We start from the raw sequence: 12,804 nt of genomic DNA, 5'->3' as shown, positions 1-12,804 counted from the left end.
GGGGTCGTGGGGGCGGGGGGACGGCCCCGGGGCACGCGCGTGCTCGAGGTTAAATAGTTCAACATTATTAGATTTGACTTGTATATATATTTCTTTAGATCTTTTTGATGTTAGATTATGATTTTATGTTTTTGTTTTTTCATTTTGGAGTTAAGGTATGGTTGTCCAAAATGGATTGATTGGTATGCAACCCATATTTTTATGTAATTATGTATTATTTTGCATTGTTATGAAAAGAATTTTTTTTTATTTTCGTGTTAAACTTTTAAGTGCTATTTAATTGACAAAATTTCTATTAATTACATGATGAGTTTGATAATACTTGAATAGTTTATGCAAAATATGCTTTTGTTTAAATAGAAGTAATTGAAATATATAATAGTGATGTTAGTGGATATATATATAAACGTGATATTCACTCGAGAATTAGTGCATCATTAATAAGAGTAAGTTTTTCTCTTGAAGCATTTGGCTTTTTGTTTGATTACAACGCATGGTAGATTTTGTATAACTTTCCAGATAAACTTCCTGAAAGCTTTCAAAATGCTCCCTTTTTATGTATGAATTTATTTCTAAAATATGGCTCTGTCCCTGTTGAATCAAGGAGGATAACATCGACTCTTAGATATAAGAACGAACTGTTGTCTGCCTGCATATTTGAGATCTTATGTATTGGTATTTTCTTTACTTTGTTTTGGATTCATGTCCAATTTCAGTCTCTTTTGAATGAGTATTAAGTAAGTTGGCATCTCTGTTTTATGTATGCTGCTGAGATTGTCCAATGAACCAAATGATTGGGGATATATAGCTAATGTATCTTCTTTATCACTAAGTTAAGGGATGCATCTTCTTTATGACTAATAAGACTCAGTTTTCTTTCTTTAATCGCTATTGATATGTCCATTTCTTTGTGCTAACAATTTCGAGCTCGCCGTGAAATACGGGTGCTCTGTTTGAGTAGTATAAACAGTATGCGTATCCTGTTTGCTTCGGTTGGTTCTCGTATTACTCAAATAAAGTAAAATTAAAATTGAGATGGTGTATTAGCTGCTGAAATGTGCTATCACTCCTCTTCATCTATTTTGTTCGTTTTCTCAGTTTATGCGTGATCAATCATAGCTGAAAGCTTGGGCATTTATCTCGGTTTTCCCTTCCTATTTGATTTTTTTTCCAATAATCGCCACTAGGTCAATTCTGCTATTTAAGATGAATTTTCAGTTTTGTAACAACTTGAATTACAATTACTAACTTCTAATATGAAGTTATATCATCTTTCAAGGTAAAATCTGATAGATTACGACTTGGAGAAATTCAAAGTAAGAAGTTTTTAACTGACAGAATATTTGAATGGTATCATACATACATAGTCCACTGTAGGGAAGTGATGAGAGATTTACTGGAGAGTTGAGCATACGACGTTGGGTTAGTGATTCTTTTCCAGATGAGATTCATAAGGTGGTGGATGCTAATTTGGTACAGCTAGGGGATGAACGAATTGATGCAAAGATGCCAAAGAAATGGACTGTTGACTCAGTCTCACTAATACATGAACTTGTAGTACTAAAAATAATGAATTAGATATATATACACATAATCTAAGATCATTTTCCCCCCTCATCCATTAATTCGAAACCAATCTGTTATAGTTATGGGAAGAAGTTGCAATCCTCTCTTTGCTCTTTTGATTTTCATTCTGCTTGATATATCACTCTCTAATGTTAAAATCTCACATTTCTTTTAGTCCTAACAACATCTTAGCAACCAACTGGTCTTCTTCCACCCCTGTTTGCTCCTGGATTGGAATCACTTGCACCTCCCGACACCATCGAGTCACAGCTTTAGACATTTCTAGTATGCAACTTCATGGTACCATTCTTCCACACCTTGGAAACCTCTCATTTCTTGTTTCTCTCTCAATATTGGTAAAAACAGATTTCATGGGAATTTGCCCCAAGAGTTGGCTCATTTGCTAGTAGACCTTCGCATTTTGCACCTGTGGAGCAATCAATTTTCAGGAAAAATCCCATCTTCCCTTTCCAGTCTAACAAAGCTGGAAGTGTTAAGAATAGCGGGAAATTTCCTCGAAGGAGAGATCCCTCGAGAACTTGGTAATCTTCATTACATGACTGCTTTAAACCTGGAAAGTAACCATCTTACTGGTTCTATACCACCATCAATTTATAAGACTGCGAATCATTGCTCTTTCCAGCAATACTCTTACAGGTGAGCTTCCAACAACTATATGTGACCATCTTCCAAACTTGGAAGGGCTTTACCTCTCAGAAAACATCCTAGGTGGCATCATTCCACCAAACTTTGAAAAATGCAAAAAGCTCAAATTCTTGTCATTGTCTGAAAACAAGTTCACTGGAACTATACCGAGGGAGTTAGGCAACATAACAAATCTTGCAGGATTATTTATACCTTGGGTTGCTGCACTTCAAAGGTAGTATATTACATCTCCTAGCAAGAAATTTTAATTTTTTCAATTTAGTACTCATATATATATATATACTAGTTTCCGAGAACGTGCGTTGCACGTTTATCCTAAAATTCTTCATACAAAGTTTGTATTGCAAAAAATAAATTTTATATATATATATATATATGTATATATCAAGAATTAGCTATTATCACATTTGTTACCGACCCAAAGGTATATATGTACATTTCACAAATTTCGTCAATAATTTATTTCCTCGTAAATTTAAAGAAAAAAGTTACAATGGTTCATCAACGTATAAGACACCATTGAATCTCTTCATCTTCATTTTTATTCTCTTCATGGTCATTTTTTTTAATCTTTCTTTAATTTTTTTGTTAGTGAGTTGGATTCACTTGGACAAAAATCACATCAACTTTTTGTCTTGTAGGATATTCCATTGATTTTCATGAATGCAGTGAGTAAGTTAGAAGTCTTTCTTCTTGTCCTTGTGTAAAAGACTCTTTTTTTTATATTCGAGAATCCAATTAAGTGTTCTGTCTCAACTTCTATATAATGATTTTTGTTTAAAAATCAAACAAAAAATTTATTAAGATCACATCAACTTACATAGAAGCAATTAATTGCATGTAAGGAACAATGATATATTACCTGGAAACCGATACCACTTGAAACAGTTCAATGTGTGTTGCTTCACTTACTACATCATCACTATGAAATATTAGCGTCATTTCTTGACTGTATCTTCATAAAAAAGTCAAATTATCAAAATTCTTTAGTAGTTGAAATATTCAACAAATAAATGAGTTAAAATAAAGATAAATAAAACATTGAGCATAAAAAACTCATATAAAAAATAATAGAGATAACATGATTACATGAGAAAGTAGAATACATAATATAGGAAAATGGAGAATCTGCTAATAGAAGATAAAAGCGTTACAAATTAAGTGATCCAAGAAGTGACCTTTTGATATCTTTAACCTAACACCTTAATATGAGTTTTTTTTTAAAAAAAATGACAATGGTTTAAAGAGCATAATAAAAGTAGGTAACTTAAAAGGCTAAATCATTATTGCTATATTTTTAAAATTATTTATTCCAATGCATGTATATCTTTTTATCTAGTAAAATTTTATCTAGAAATCAATTATGAATGAAGGATGATAAATTTCCACTTTAAGAATTGAATTAGGTCTTTATTATGTTATTAATTTCAGTAAGTATTATTTAATAATATCTATCATATGAACTAATATTTAAAACATAATTAACTATTATAGGGGTAAAATGGTAATTCAACTTTGGGTTTTGGAGCTTCATGCTTATAATAATATATGATATATATATTTCTCCACTTGACAGGAGAGATACTACAAGTGGATCTAGGTAATCTTAAGAAACTACAGATTCTGTCATCCCCACAAGCATTTTCAACATGTCAGCGCTGAGGGCAGTCGTACTTGACGAAAACATGTTTTCAGGTAATCTACCAGCAGATTTAGGCAGTGGGATCCCCAGCCTAGAAACATTGATTTGTGCAAACAACAATCTGAGTGGATTTATATCTGCTACTATCTCAAATGCTTCAAGACTCGGTATGATTGATCTTTCAATCAACAGTTTCACTGGTCCAATTCCTCAATCACTTGGTAACTTAGAAAACCTTGAGGTTTTGAACCTGCAGATGAACAATTTTGTCAGCGATTCAGCATTGAGCTTCCTCTCATCTTTGACACACTGTAGGAAACTGATAGAACTCAGATTTGCTAAGAATCCCTTGGAAGGCTTTTTCCCTGCATCCATTGGAAATTTCTCTGATTCTCTGCAAATTTTCGAAGGATGGACTTGTAAACTGAAAGGCTCCATTCCTCGAGAAATTGGTAATCTTACCGGGGTGATAAGGATAAATTTTTCACAAAATAATTTGACTGGACATATTCCAAAAACTATCCAAGGCATGCTGAACCTTCAAGAATTTTACCTAGAGAGCAACAAGATAGAAGGAATCATACCAGATGTTATCTGCAATTTAAAGAAACTTGGAGCATTATACTTGTCAGGTAATCAATTTTCTGGTCGCGTGCCACCTTGCTTAGGAAAAGTTACCATGATTGTAGAGTATGGACAAGATGGAATAGTATCCACGAGCTGTGATGTTTATAGTTTCGGCATCCTGATGATGGAGACGTTTACAAGAATCAGACCAGGTGATGAAAGATTCACTGGAGACTTGAGCATACGACGTTGGGTTAGTGATTCTTTTCCAAATGAGATTCAGAAGGTGGTGGATGCTAATTTGGTACAGCTAGGGGATGAACGAATTGACGCAAAGATAGAGTGTCTGTTGTCTATCATAGAGTTAGCTTTGAGCTGTACTTTAGCGACACCTGATGCAAGAATTGGTATGGAAGATTCTCTATCAACACTTGAAAAGATCAGGCTCCAGTTTGTCAATAGATGGAACTAGACCATCCGCATATGATTGATGCTTGATTACCTAGGTCAATTCTGCTATTTAAGATAAATTCAGTTTTGTCACTTCTCGAATTTACAATTAAGACCAGTAACTTTTAATAATGAAGTTAAATCATCTTTCAAGGTAAATAGACAATCTGATTGATAGATTATGACCTAAATGTATGTAATGTGCAGGTAAAGTAACTTTAATCATTTTTGTATTTATTATTTATTATGTGCTTTATCTCTTTTTCATAATTCCACTTTCGAAAATGGGGCTTTCTACTCAAGAATGTACGAGATTAACCAAGAGTGTTTTTTGGTTTAGAGTGCCAATATTTAGGTAGAGGTAAGGTCTCTGTACACTTTATCATCCTCAGACCCCACTCTACGGGACTACTGGATACGTTGTTGAAATTATAAAAGAGTACATACGTTAGGATTATCTTGACTTTGTTTTACTTCTACATTTTCTTCCTGCCTATACTTACTGAAAATTTGGGCCTTAATGGATTATCTTGCAAATTATTTTTCATGCATCAGTTGGGAATTTCTGTGACTTTATGTGACCATCTGGAGAAATAGAAACTCACTACTTTTGTGCGTAGCAGATCAAAACAAAGCAGTGTTTGTCATCTATCATAAAAATTACTGTAGTGACACCTGTTGCAATGGAAGATGCTCTTTCAACACTCAAAAAAAGATCTGACTCCAGTTTGTCAATAGTCTCCACTAGGTAGAATTAGACTGTTGTGTTTTACTAAGTGTGAAAAATTAAAGTGAAAGTTAGAGGTGACTCAGCCAACTAAGCTACTTAGATTCCCGTTGTTTTACTGAGTGTGAAAAGTTAAAACAAATGTTTCTCGTTGACATCCATTTATTACAGAATTAAGTTAAATATGACGTTATTAACATATCAACTTGGCAATACACATGACATGAAAAATCACATTTACGCCGTAATCTTTTTCAAGCACATAATTTTTCTTTGTTACATCGATATTTCCATCACGATCTATATAAAATTTTAAATAATAAATTTAATATAGCATTCAGAATTTTTCCAAATCTCTATAAATTTCAAATAATATTTAAAAAATACTCAAATTTTAGTATCATCACTTATTTGAGAAAATAAGTTACACGACATAATTTTGAAATACATATGTACGGATTGGATTTTTGTCATATCCAGTCAAATCCTACTATGTGATTTTGGTGTTTAATATCTACAGAAAATCATATAGAATTCTCACTTATTTAGAAAAAAAGTTACTCCGCATAATTTTGAAATACAGAGAGGTGTCCGTTGGAGTTTTATCATATCCAGTCAAGTCCTACTAAGTAATTATATTAGTTATTTTTCCTATTTTAGTGTATAATATCTATAAAAAAAATCATCCAAATATGGAATGTACATAAATTAAAATGACAAGTGGTTCACTATATAAGTAAGACAACAATGGAAAAATTTATATATGTCTTTCCATAGAAAATTAAGAACTACAATCATCCCTTTCTCCTTCAGAATAAAAAGTGATGAGTTCCTTTTCTGTTCATAGATAGTTTACTAATTCTATATGTTTGTGTTTATACATCATTAATTATGATCTTGTGATTAATGAACTTGTTTACACAGGATTTTATTTTTATATACACTGATAAACATGGATAAAGCTCCAAAGAGTTACATGGATACTGATAATCTTTTATTCCTCTACTATACCATGGGCCAATGAATTTGATTATGGCGAAGAAGTAGAGTTGTCAAAAATACTTGATATGCCTCAACAGCATCATGCGAACACCTCAGAATTACCTAATGTTGTTCCTACGAATACCACCAACATCTCTAGTCATTCGTCAATGGATTATAATTCTTCGAGAATAACTTATCCTATTACCCTTGATGACGATGATGACTATTCATTATCGTACATATATTCCATGGGATTGAAAAATGAAGAAAATCCTAAAAATTTTATCCCTATACCTATTGTTATGGAGAAACAAGGTGATCAAACTACAAATGACATGATCCTCCAACAACCTCTACCAAAAATCCCAATTTTGGAGAGATTGGAAAGAGAGTCGTCCTTGAAATCAAAGTTCACGACTAATCATCCTATGAGAACTTCAACTGATTCTTGTAAAGAGCAAGAAAAGAATAAGACAAATGACATGTCACATATTCCAACTCTGGAGAAACTAAAAAGTCATTTGATCAAGTCCAAGTTGATGGTTGGTCAAGAAAATGGAACTAGCAGTAGCAATGTAGGTCCTATAAGAAGGTCACCTAATAGGGCAAGTGCAAGATACCAACCATTTGGGAAAGAAATTGATCAAAACAATCAAGGATCATCATATAGGCATGTTAATTTCATTAATATATTAATTAGTAATGCTCAATATATATAACTCGTCTCATCTTGTTAATGATATTTTTCAGGGTTGGTCAAAACAATTCAGAGTCGATCTTCAAGAGACCACAAAATTCCAATGAACATATGCAGGGTTGGAACACACAAGACAGTCACTTCAATAACACAACCAACTGGCCTTTGGGTCCTTTTCACTAATTTGAGAGAGATTTCTATGTGTGTATTTTATTTTAAAGGCCTAGTACATAAATAAGGCCTTGTTCTTTATTTTTCAATTTAGATCAATGTTTTGTTGCCTCAAAATACAATGTGTATCAGTGCTCTTCATGATTGGAAGTGACATCTCTGTTATAAAAATGGTTGATATAGGTCATGCTGTATATATGTCTTTGGAACAAAAAATATTGAATTACCAAAATAAAGTGGCTTCTATAAATAAATATTTATCCTTTTATGTTTGATCCTTCAGTTTAGAGTTAGTTTTTGTTAAATCAAGTCAAATCCTATATATTAGGTGATTATTAATTATTTTTCTATTTTAGTGTATAATATCTATAGAAATTTCGGTCATCGATCCCATTAGATATGTTAATTTTAAAATTTCATCAATCTACATAATTAAAATGACAAGTGTCTCAACATATATAAGCAAGACCACAATGAAAAATTTTATGGTCAGGTCATTTGTCAAATTCTTGGATGGGATATTAGTAGGTTTCCATCCATTGTTTTATCTGCAGGCTCCCAACTTCGGACTTCAAGTTTGGCCTTCGAATGACAAATGTGATTTTACTTAAGAGTTGTGACTTTCATCAAGAGTTGTGACTTTTATGAAAAGTTGCGACTTTCATCAGGTGGACATGCAGCGTTCAACAGAAATAAAGTTCAATTATTGCAGCCAACATAGCTCCACACAAAAACAAAAAGTTAAGGGATGTAAGGGCCCATACACTATCAAAGATAAATAGGGAAGAACTCTTATTGAATTGGAGTGAGGAGTAGTAACACTTTCAATACATCTTCTTCTTCACTGTTTAGATGTTCCGCTTTTGCAGCTATGAAAATGAAAAAAAAAACCTTTAAACTACAGAAATGGAGAAGTAGTATACGATATATGATACTAATGTTTTAACTTTGTCAAGATTGACAGAGTACTTATTAAGATTGCGGATAACTTAGGAGGGGGAGCATATGAAGCTTTAAAATGTTATTATTCCCCAAATCTTCAGAAACTTGAATCCTAATTAGTGTTTACTTGAAGAATCAGCAATCACATATCACAGACATCAAGTTCCACGTTCAGGTTTTTGGCTGAAGCACTTCTTCTTGCCACACTCGTTTGTTCCTCTTCTGATTTTATGTTTGAGAAGAACATCTCAAGGCAAGCAATACATTCATGCACAAACGGCTCAAATATTTCCAGACTGAGAAATTAGTGCATTTAAACAATGACATCTAGCTGCATTAAAGCAGATCATTCGACTGAAATTGTTGCTTGGGATTCAGAACTTTACTCTCTTCCTCAATCATTCTTATTTCGTAAACAGTAAAAGAAACCTCAACTACTCCATTCGTGTAAACTTTTGTCGTGATGCTGTACGGATCAAAGTTGATCAGGAACGCAATGACGTAAAAATGCTCGGACTTACTCCAGAGTAGATTCTTTTTAACACACTTCCTCTTGAACTGCGGAATGCGATATCCAAGGTGGAAATATCCCTTATTATCAAACTAAAGGGTCACACTGACAGGAAAAAATTTATTAGTTGAGCATAATAATTATCTTTTTCAAGATGGATATAAAAATCCTAAAAAGATGTATTTTCTCAGAAGTACAAGAAGTGTATAAAACAAAACAGTATGACCTCTTCAGTGACCACCACAGCATGCTACGATATCATTTGCTGACACAGAGATATTCTACCTCACACATAAAAATTGAATCACTAGCTACCATAACTAGAATAAACTTGCAAGTTTTTGCATGAAGGAATGAATTTACCCAGCCAAAATGAATACAGAAACAATCAGACAACGACTCAGCAGCACCACAACAAGCCCAACAAGAACCACAATGTCCCTGAATACAAACGGTCAAATGATTGAATTAGAACCAAGACAAATCAACTAATCACAAAACAGTACCAGTGCATGACATCAAAAGATGGAAAGCATTAGCACCACTCTATAGAAACTACTACAGCACTAAACCAGTGACCTTTTAGTTTGATCAGAGTACAGTGACAGTAATATCTTCAGGCATACCTGAAGGATTTCAGATTCCGCTTTAGCTTGGGATATTGGATTTTCTGCAACAACCTGCTTGCCGTTCACAAAAGAAATTGTATTCAACAATACTACAGGTATAGGCTTCATCATATGGTACTTTAACAAACCAAGACTAAGCTTTTGCTAATTGGACCTAAAACATCCATATAATTCAGACTAGACTGTCAACCTTATAAATGCTCTTAAATTGTAATGTCGAAAGCAACATTGAGAATATGAAAGAGATTAAGACCATGTAATTTTCTCATTCATTTGACCTACATACTTTTTTCTTTCTTCTACCCGTGAAACACACACAACCATTGTTGCAAAATGTAGAACTGCAAGTGTATAGTCATAAGTTAAAACAGCCAAAAACAGACAATAATTGATTTTGGTACATTAATATTAAGGAGTTAGTTGAAAATATAAAAACAAATGTTTTCATTTTCTTCGTTTAGCAAACGACTGTGCTAACTAAGTCTTAAATCATTGTGCCTGCCCTAAGTCTTGCCAAATTTACAAATTTTAGAAAAAAAATAACTAAGGAGTCACCAAATTGTTATAAAAAGGAAATCTTTGAAAGAAAAAAGTAGAGGCCGCCCTCCGCCCTCCCACCAGCAGCCTCGAGGCACCGTCGTGCCCCGAGGCCGCCCCCCCGACCTAAAAAAAAACAAAGTTAGAATGCACTTAAACAATTCAATTTATATAGTTTAACAAAAAGTTAGATGTTTTTCTAACCTTTCACAATGAAGGGAAAAGGATTAACCAAGGGTCTTGTTTTATCCCATCAATCTTGATCTTCTCTGCATGTACATACATGGTTTTGAGTATAAATCACTATACTGTACTAACATGACAGAAGTGATGCTCAAGTTTCACAAATTAATCAAGGATAAAGGAGATGAGAAAAGGAACAATTAGAGCAGAAGACTCCAAACATATTTTAAATGACCAAACAGGGAAATTTTGAAGGATTATAATCCATGTTGAGCAATCAAACTCTAAAAAATGATGTTTTTAGTTCTAATCATGGATGAGCCAACTGATCATGCTAGGTAAAAGGGATCAATGAATTAAAATGAAGAACAGTTTGAATAGAAACAGGTTTAGTGCTTGGTCTGACAGCGGAGGATGCTGGAACTGTATTACTTAATACTTACAATCTTGGATGTACATGGTACCAAAGCCAAAAATGATTCCTAGTAGTTAGTCACAACTTCAGATACAAAAAACAATTTATTTTTTTTCAATCTACTCTCAGTGAAAATCATCTTATAAAGTAATAGAAACCTTAGTGTGAAAACTTTTCTTCAACATAAACATTAGAACTTTCTTCAAATGTTCAAAATGCAAAGTGGCAAGATTCATAATACTTTTTAACCATTAAAGAATACTTAACTCAGACATAAATTTTAGAAAAGATTCAACTTCCAAATATCACAATCTTGGCCAAAAAATTGAAATCCCGTAANGACCGACATTTCACTGGCACAAATTTATAGAAACCCCATAGGCATACAGAAGATGATTCCAACATACAGAAAATGAATCATTGAACCAGTAATAAGAAAAATACACACAAAAAAATATGATAAATACTTTCCTACAGTAAAAAAGAAATACACATAAAAAAGTTGAGACCAAAAACAGGGAAACACTCACACAAGGTTGGAAGAATAAGAGATCCGCAGAGACAGTTGATGATTCGATACATTAGAAAATTCCCGTCGTTTCTTGGCCGCTCCAGCTTTCAATTTCGATTTTCAAATGTGAAGTAATATATACGTTAGAAGCAGACAAGGGTTTGAATTGAAACTTTAGTGAATGAATTTTCAAGAAATTTTTTCAAACTTGAAATAGATGGACTAATAATTGAAGATAAATGATCCCAATTACACATTTCTACGAGTTGATTTTGAGGTTCAGTTGATCAATCAATCAACTAAGCCCCCAAACCCTAAGCCATAGGAAAAAGTAGCTGAATACGATCGAGCAGTGGGATTCAAGAAGCATACCAATGTCTGTCTCTCATCATTTGCCTGACAACCAGCTCCTTCTTGTTTTGTCCTCGCCACCATGATCTTCACCATTGTCTGCAGCATACACACCCAAAAAAAACTTGATTTCTTTTAAAATCCAAATTGAAAATGGAATTCAAACTTATGCAGAAGAAGAGAGAAAGACCTTTAACAAGAGCCGTTGTATCTATGAGAAGAGAAGAGAAGAGAAGAGCGGTCGAGGAGCCGTTATGGGTGGAACTGATTGTATTTATAGTGTGCTTTCTCAAATTGGAATTTAAATTTACATTGAAAAGGATTAATAATAAGAGCTGTTATTATTTTTTTTGTAAATATATTCTAACTAATTCTAATTTAATAAGATATTTGATTGAAACAAAAAAAAAATATGACGTTTATTTTTAAAAAGGACAACATTATTTTAAAATTACTTTAAAATTATACAATTATTTCAAAGTGTTTCAATTAAAAACACTTGATGATTAATCTACATTTTGGAAAGTGGTAATAATAATCAATAAATTTAAATAATTTTTCTAAACATTTTTTTCCAGTTACGAAATATTTTTAAAAAAACTAACGAAATTAACCGCCGCGTTCGGAGGTTCCGAAGCATGTGGTACGGCGGGCGGTAGGCGATGGCGACTTCAGATGTCACCAAAGGTTTGGGGCGGAGGAGGGTGTTGGGGTGACTGAGATTCTGTTAGAAAGGTTATAACTGTAAAATGACAAATCGATTTGTGTTTGCCCTTCTTCCATATTTTATTGTGTACGTTCGAATTTCGAAAATTAATTTGATTACTTTTTTTTAAAGTGATATTAATTTTATTTTGATAAAAATATGTTTCATATAATGTAAATTAAAATATTTATAGTTTCACTTTAAAAAATGAAATTGTGATAGCAAAAAGTGAACGATGATAATAACATTTTTTTTTATAATTTCAATTCATTTTTTTAATTGAATTTTCAAATCTTGTGAGTCATAAAATAAAATAAGATATGGAAATATGTTTAATTTAGAATTTCAAATGACATATAAAAAATAAATTTTGAGCTATGTAAAAACAAAAGATGTGATTTTAGTATCAAAAATAAAATTGGCATGTACCCAACTAATTTCTGTTCCCGTGAGGGTAAACTATCTAATATGAAGTCGAAATAGATAGTAATTGTTGATAAAGTCATACAATAAAAAAAAAATCGAATCTTTATTCATGTTAAATTTGAT

General features: G+C 32.6%; 2 protein-coding genes across 14 annotated transcripts in view; one reads left to right on the top strand and one right to left on the bottom strand.

The window, feature by feature from the left end:
* The window catches only part of LOC107010030 (probable LRR receptor-like serine/threonine-protein kinase At3g47570), a 10,733-nt gene extending 5,683 nt beyond the window's left edge, over window positions 1–5,050 (top strand). For 2 of the 7 annotated variants that reach the window (XM_027914255.1, XM_027914253.1), the window contains exons 4-5: window positions 1,378–2,446; window positions 3,809–5,050. In XM_027914255.1, the coding sequence (XP_027770056.1) occupies window positions 3,882–4,913 (1,032 nt within the window). In that variant the 5' untranslated portion in view covers window positions 1,378–2,446; window positions 3,809–3,881 and the 3' untranslated portion in view covers window positions 4,914–5,050. Of the gene's footprint in view, window positions 1–1,377; window positions 2,447–2,824; window positions 2,905–3,808 lie in introns of all 7 variants that reach the window. The other 5 variants (XM_027914258.1, XR_003576281.1, XM_027914256.1 and 2 more) reach the window with 5 other exon arrangements.
* A 3,195-nt stretch (window positions 5,051–8,245) lies between these two features.
* Window positions 8,246–11,854, bottom strand: LOC107009538 (cathepsin B-like protease 3). Of its 7 annotated transcripts, XR_003576505.1 has the most exons (8): window positions 11,740–11,854; window positions 11,571–11,648; window positions 11,218–11,302; window positions 10,294–10,358; window positions 9,550–9,603; window positions 9,287–9,364; window positions 9,150–9,204; window positions 8,246–9,028 (listed from the first exon to the last, which is right to left on the bottom strand). XR_003576505.1 is itself a non-coding variant. In XM_027914377.1 (3 exons), the coding sequence occupies exons 1-3, from the start codon at window positions 9,661–9,663 to the stop codon at window positions 9,154–9,156; spliced, it is 243 nt and encodes an 80-aa protein (XP_027770178.1). In that variant the 5' UTR covers window positions 9,664–10,271; the 3' UTR covers window positions 8,246–9,153. The 7 variants fall into 7 exon arrangements, 1 of the variants encoding a protein (XP_027770178.1); XR_001455427.2 differs by having other exon boundaries at window positions 9,150–9,364; XR_001455428.2 differs by lacking the exon at window positions 9,150–9,204.
* Between the last annotated feature and the right edge of the window lie 950 nt (window positions 11,855–12,804).

Source organism: Solanum pennellii, chromosome 2 (genome assembly GCF_001406875.1).
Source record: "Solanum pennellii chromosome 2, SPENNV200".
Classification (NCBI taxonomy): Eukaryota; Viridiplantae; Streptophyta; class Magnoliopsida; order Solanales; family Solanaceae; genus Solanum; species Solanum pennellii.
This window is presented reverse-complemented; position numbering and strand designations above follow the sequence as displayed.

Bases quoted from the DNA above. Each gene is read 5' to 3' on its own strand.
- LOC107009538 (XM_027914377.1), bottom strand. From the start codon at position 9,663: ATGATGAAGCCTATACCTGTAGTATTGTTGAATACAATTTCTTTTGTG. The intron at 9,365-9,549 runs GTATGCCTGAAG...GTTTGTATTCAG, and splicing joins CGGAATCTGAAATCCTTCAG to GGACATTGTGGTTCTTGTTG. The intron at 9,205-9,286 runs GTAAATTCATTC...TGTGTGAGGTAG, and splicing joins TCTGTATTCATTTTGGCTGG to AATATCTCTGTGTCAGCAAA.